This window comes from Otolemur garnettii, unplaced genomic scaffold, assembly GCF_000181295.1.
Source record: "Otolemur garnettii isolate 467f Iridium unplaced genomic scaffold, OtoGar3 scaffold00063, whole genome shotgun sequence".
Classification (NCBI taxonomy): domain Eukaryota; kingdom Metazoa; phylum Chordata; class Mammalia; order Primates; family Galagidae; genus Otolemur; species Otolemur garnettii.
Genome location: NW_003852458.1, coordinates 10,095,760 through 10,102,791, shown reverse-complemented (window position 1 = coordinate 10,102,791; position 7,032 = coordinate 10,095,760). Strand labels below are relative to the sequence as shown.

Sequence of the window (7,032 nt, the reverse complement as noted above, 5' to 3'; positions counted from 1 at the left end):
ACCTGGCATTCATAAAGCTTCTTTCTTCCCTTTTTTGCCCCTACTCCAGTTTGGCATGCAGTGAGGTGACATTTAAGGGTGCTATTTCTAGCAAATCGTTCATGACAATTTGGACATTCGAAAGGTTTCTCACCTATTAGAAGACAAACAAAACAAAACAAAACAAAAAACCGACAAGTTAAGAAAAGTGGCAAGAGCAAACTTTTAAGAGTTTACTTTTTCTTTTTGGTTAATAGTACATTCTTAAGAGGTGGAAATCACAACTTAAAATTCAGATATTTTCACCACATCCAAGATTTTTATAGAGGTGGCAATAAGATTTAGTGATTATTACAACTGTATTTATGCTCTGGCAAATAAAATTTGGATCTGAGTTCTGTTTTGTTTTTGCTGTTTTTTAAAATATTGTATATTTTCCCTTAGATAAAAAAATCATGATCAATATTTATTTCAGAAAAATGCATCATTCTTTCCATAAGCATTTCTGTACCCTTTCTACGTATCAAACTATGTGTTAGGTGATGAAGATTAAAAGGTAAAGGCCAGGGTATGAAGTTTAATATATGAAAATAAACACAATGCACTGTGGAAGATTTGTTACAGAACAGAGTACTTGGAATATGTACTGCATCAGCACAGAGGAGAACAACAACACTGCCTGGAACAAATGAGAAGGAAAGAGACAGAGGCACAGGGAGCACTAAAACAGCAAGGTGGCTGAAGAGTAAGGAAGGAGGAATCAGTAATGACCTCCAGATCTCTGGCTTCGAATACCTACTAGAGTAAATAACACAGGGCACAGAAATCCAAATAGTTTGGGGTGGGATTTGTAGGGAAGAGTAGAATTCATAGTTTTTTGTCTGTTGAGCATGAAGTACTCAGCACAGCAGAGGGGTTCTGTAGATAGCTATACAGATAATTCTGAAGCCAAGTAGAGGGTGGACTGACACACAGATTAGGGGTTATTTTAAGTGAAAGTAAAAACTTTCATTCTATCCCTGTCTAGTGGTTAAGGGGTAGAAAAAAACCAAAAAACTTATTCTGGAAAAAAGTTCTCAAGAGTATTCTGTGTGGTAACAAAAGGGCAGAACCCAGTGGAAAAAACCAAGCTAAAACAGATAGATGAGCTAGCAAAGGAATGAGAAATGAAACAGCCGGAAGTAGAAGGAAAAAAAACTAAGTAGTCAGTGTGTGGTGGGATCAGAAGCCAGACTGCTTGCTGTGAGATCAGGGAGAGAGAGAGGCATGTCAATGAAAAGTCAGTACAGAAATTCCCTCAAGAAGGCCTGGAAGTAAAGAGGAGAGGTGGGTAGAGAAGAGCAAGTAAACAAGCGGGAATTATTTGCTGAGGGAAGGAGGCAGTAGAAAAAGAAAAGAGTGGGAATGACAGATGGGATATGATCTTATAAGAGATATTAAGGTGTGGGATTCAGAATTGACCCTGAAGAAAAGAAAAATCTCTTTCTCTAGAATAAGTGATAAAATCAGACACTTAGGGGCCTAACTTAAGGTCTGAGATATACATTTTCTCTAGAAGTACTCAGCAACCAAGGAGCAGGAGTAAATTATTTCAATGATTCCAAAACGGAAGGTTTTTTTAAGAGCAAATGGAGTTGTGCTTAGAGTACAAGTAAAGGTTACAGAAATTCCTTTTCCACTCCAAAAATGTTCAGCAATACTGTTAAATAAAATGATTAAGTTCTTTTATTTTATTAATGTATGATTTTTCATTATCAATGAAACCCAAAAATTGGTACTGCTATTTTAAAGAGCAATTTGAGGTGGTGCCCATAGCTCAAGCGGCTAAGGTGCCAACCACATACAACACAGCTGGTGGGTTTGAATCCGGCCTGGGCCTGTCAAACAATGACAACTACAACCAAAAAAATAGCTGGACATTGTGGCAGGCATCTGTAGTCCCAGCTACTTGGGAGGCTGAGGCAAGAGAATCGCTTAAGCCCAGGAGTTGGAGGTTGCTGTGAGCTGTGACGCCACAGCACTCCACCCAGGGCAATAGCTTGAGGCTGTGTCTCAAAAAAATAAAAAAATAAAAATAAACAAACAGCAATTTGATCCCTGGGAGGCTAAGGTGGGTGGACTGCTTGAGCTCAAGAGTTTGAGACCAGCCGGAGCCACAGGAAAACTAGTCAGGTGTTATGGCAGGCACCTGTAGTCCCCACTAGGCAGAAGGCTGAGAGGATTGCTCAAGACCAAGAGTTTGAGGTTGCTGTGAGCTATGACACCACAGCACTCTAATAATAAAGAGCAATTTGATGTTTGACAAAATTTAAAATCAGCAAATTTCTTGACCTGGCAATTCTGCTCTTAAAAATAAAATTATTTGAACATATGAAAAAATATATTATGTACAAGGATGTTTACTGCAGAACGGTTTGTAATACAAGAGCCTACCTAGCAAATACAATAGACCTAACTGTCTATTCATCATTTTAACCCATACACTGAAATACCTTGCAGCCATAGAAAAAACTTAAAAATTCATAAACGTTTCATATTTTTAAATGACATGTTGTTTTTCCAAAAGCATGTGTGCACATTTATCTATGACTACCTGAAAATGCAAAGGATTCATTTGCAATAACAAATCAGAAAATGATAGTAGCAGTTGCTTCTACTAGTTACATGGGAGAAGAGAAACTACTTACATGGGAAAAGAGAGCTATTTTCACTATATGCCACCTGAGCTGTCTTTTTTTGAGACAATCTTCCGATGTCCCCCTTGGTAGAGTGGTGTGCCATCATAGCTCACAGCCTCAAACTCTTGAGCTTAAGTGATTCTCCTGCCTCAGCCCCCCGAGTAGTGGGACTACAGACACCCGCCACAACACCTGGCTATTTTTTTGTCGCAGTTGCTATCGTTGTTTAGCAGGCCCAGGCTGGGCTCTAACCTACCAACCTCTGTGTATGTGGCTGGCGCCCTACTCACTGAGCTATGGGTGCTGAGCCCACTTGAGCTTCTTCTACTTAAAAAATTAGTTTAATAAGCTCAGTAAAATCTAAAAATACCAACATATTGGCTTGGCACCTATAGCTCAGTGGCTAGGGCGCCAGCCACATACACTGGAGCTGGTGGTTTGAACCCAGCCCAGGCCTGCCAAACAACAATGACAACTGCAACAAAAGAATGGCCATGCATTGTGGCAGGCATCTGTAGTCCTAGCTACTTGGGAGGCTAAGGCAAGAGAATTGTGTAAGCCCAAGAGTTTGAGGTTGCTGTGAGCTGTGATGTCACAGCGCTCTGAGGGTGACACAGTGAGACTCTGTCTCAAAAAGAAATAAAAAATAAAAAAAAAATATTAATTATATTTGAGATGTGTGGATAGTTTAGCTTTCAAAGTGCTTTCACGATTTTCTTATTTGTTATATAACCCTGTAAGTTAGGTATTATTACCCTTATTTACAGACAAGGGAAGAAGCTCACAAATTACTAGTTAAGTGACCAGTCAAGTTCAAATGTTGGAACTGAACTGTGATACCTGGACATTCTTTCTGATACCACACCACCTTTCTTGGAAATTAGGGAGCACCTATTTGAAAACATGCCTAAAGATTACCTCTAGGTTTTCTGTCATACTCGGTGTCCCAGTTATATGTCATCATGTCTAGTATTTTCCCTCCTGCCCAAATCACTTATCCGTCTATATTTCTCTAAGTTAATAACCTCCAATCACATGAGCCACCTAAATCAGAAAACTGGAAGCCACCCTTTCTTTTACCCCAACACGTCACTGGTCACCAAATCTTACTGATTCTGCCTCTTTAATGTTACTCAAAATCTACAGCCCTTGTCCACTATCATTGCCTTTACCTGATCTCCCATTTAGGTTTAGATGACTCCAACAGATTCCCCACTGAAGTGGAAAGTTTTGCACCACTCCAATCTATCTTGCTAGTCATCTCTTTAGAAAATGAATCTGATCAGATCACTTACAAAAACTCCTTCAAAATGACTGAGTCTCTCACAAGATAAAATCCAAACTCTGATAGTACTTATGAAAATAACTAAATGGTCTCTCATTATTCCTTCTCTCTTGCCCTTAACCCAGTTGTAGATTCTGCATATGATGCCCAAGTGCATGCCACATGGGCTGCCCCTCTAACCCATTCTGCTGCATCTCCTGGCATTCCTCTACTTCAGTGGTTCTCAACCTGTGGGTCATGATCCCTTTGTAACAATGAAAATACATTGTGGCATTAGGAAGGTTGAGAACCACTGCTCTACTTGGACTCATTCCTTTGGCCATAATACACCAAACAATTCACTTCCACTCACTCCTCTATGCCTGTGTATATATGTTCAACTGCCTCTGCCTGGAATGCTCATTTCCAGGCTAATTCTCTTCCCTTTAAGAATCACAAGGTAAAACCCCTAGGAAGCCATCTGCTATGGTTTGACGTTTTCCCTCTCCAAAATTCATGTTTAAATTTAATCCCCAATGTGGCGGTATTCAGAGGTGGGGACTTTAAGAGAAACTAGGTTATGAGGGCTCTACTGTCTCAGGACAACCCAGCAAGAAGGCTCTCACCAAACGCCCTTGACATGGGGTTTCCCAGCCTCCATAAGAAATAAATTTCTTATAAATTATCTAGTTTTGGGTATTGTTATAAGAAACAGAGAAGAGACTAAGAACTCATCCTTGTCTCTTCCATCAACAGCTAGCCCAGGGAGAATCCCATAGATTCTGCTCTTCTCTATAAGCAGTGCGCATGTCACGCTGTGTATGCCTGCTTTCTCTCCCTCAAATGTGAACCCTCTGAGGGCAGGGATTCTAAAACTAAAACTCCATTATCTAGCTGGGTGGCATTGTCATTACTATTTTCTAAATGAAAACAAAATAAATCCAAAGCACAGAAAACAGCTAAAATTTTACAAATCATGCCACCTATTATAGAGCTTTTAAAACACACAAGAAATCAACTCATTAAACTATTGGTGTTTATGAGTTTTGAGGGTAGGATATACAAAGAGAATTGTCTATCTTCACAGTTTGTTATAAGGGAAAAAAGATCCATCCTTTATTAACTTAAACATAATTTAAAGTTGCCTATAGACTGGTCCAGTGGCTCACACCAGTAGTCTTAACACTTTGGGAGGCAGGATTACTTTGACCCCAGGAGTTTGTGGAGTAGTAGTGAGCTACGATCAAGCCACTGTACTATAGTCTGGGCAATAGCGACAGAGTAAGACCCTGTCTGAAAAACACCCCTCCCCCCCCGCCCCGCCCCGGGGCTTATAGGCATACCTCATTTTACTGCAGTTAGCTTTACTATCCTTTCTTCTTTTTAAATAAATTGAAGGTCTGTGACAACCTTGGGTCAAGCAAGTCTATCAATGCTATTTTTCTAACAGTACACGCTTACTTCATATCTATGCCCCCATAATTCTTACAATAATTCAAACTACTTAATAGTTGTTATATCTGTTATGAGAATCTATGATCAGTGATCTTTGATATTACTGTAATTGTTCTGGAGCCCCATGAACTGCACACATAACATAAAGACAGTGAACTTAATTGATAAATGCTATGTGTGCTCTAACTGTTCCACCAGCCGGCCACTTCCCCTTTCTCAGTCTCCTCATTCCTTAAGACACCATTATACTAAAATTAGGCCAGTTAGTACTCTACTAAGGCCTCTAAATGTTCAAACTAAAGAGTCACACATCTCTCACTGTAAATCAAAAGTTAGCAATGATTAAGCCTATGAGAAGGCATGCTGAATGCCAAGATAGACTGAATCTAGGGCTCTTGAGCCAGTTAGCCAAGTTGTGAATACAAAGGAAAAGTTCTTGAAGGAAATTAAAAGTACTACTCCAGTGACCACAGCAATGATAAGAAAGCAAAACAGTCTTATTACTGATATGGAGAAGTGCTAGAGGTGTGGAAAGAAGGTCAAGCCAGCCACAACGTTCCCTCAAGCCAGAGCCTAATCTAGAGCAAGGCCCTAAATCTAATTATATGAAGGTTAAGAAAGGTAAGGAAGCTGTAGAAGGAAAGTATGAACACAGCTGAGGTTGGTTCATGAGATTCAAGGAAAGCTGTCTCCAAAACACGGAAGTGCAAAAAGAAGCACCAAGTGCTGATGTAGAAGTTGTTGCAAGTTATCCAGGTGATCCAAGATTGCTCAAGTTGGCTACACCAAACAGCAGATTTTCTACCTAGACAAAACTGCACTCCATTGGAAGATGCCATCAATCTAATACTTTTATAACTAGAGAGAAGTCATTGGCTGGCTTCAAACCTTCAAAGTACAGGCTGACGCCTTTTGCTGGGAGCTAATATAGTCAGTGACTTTGAGGTGAAGACAGTACTCATTCACCATTTTGAAAATCCTAGGGTCCTCCAGTTAATTATGCTTGCCTAATGTGCACATTGTGAGGGCATACAACACGTTTCTTGGGTGAAGGGTTCTTCTACAAATGGAACTTTTCCCTGGAAGTGAGAACAATGTAAACTAAATATTGTACCCTCATATTAATTGGAATAAAGTTAAAAATAAAAAAGTACTCTGCCTTTGCTTTAGAAATGGAGAAACAAAGCCTAGATGATAAGCACCTCTGTTTATAGCATGGTTTACTGAATATTTTAAGCAAACTTTTGATACCTACTGCTCAGGAAAAAAAATCCTTTTCAAAATATTACAATGTACCTAGTTAATCCAATAGCTCTAGTGGAGATGTACAAAAAGATTAATATTGTTTCTGTGCCCCCTAACACAGCATACATTCTGTGTGTAGTCTAGTCCATGGATCAAAGAATTCTTTCAATCTTATTTAAGAAATGCATCTTGCAGCTTGGCATCCATAGTTCAGTGGTTAGGGCACCGGCCACATACACTGTGGCTGGCAGATTTGAAGCCTGCCGGGCCTGCTAAACAACGACAACTACAATAAAAAAATAGCCGGGCGTTGTGGTGGGCACCTGTAGTCCCAGCTACTTGGGAGGCTGAGGCAAAATAATCGTTTCTTAAGCCCAAGAGATTGAGGCTGCTGTGAGGTGTGACCCCAAG

General features: G+C 39.9%; 1 protein-coding gene across 1 annotated transcript in view; it reads right to left on the bottom strand.

The window, feature by feature from the left end:
- The window catches only part of ZNF131 (zinc finger protein 131), a 42,208-nt gene that overhangs the window by 2,508 nt on the left and 32,668 nt on the right, over positions 1-7,032 (bottom strand). The window contains exon 7 of the mRNA XM_023515015.1: positions 3-133. Within this exon, the coding sequence (XP_023370783.1) occupies positions 3-133 (131 nt within the window). The remainder of the gene's footprint in view (positions 1-2; positions 134-7,032) is intronic.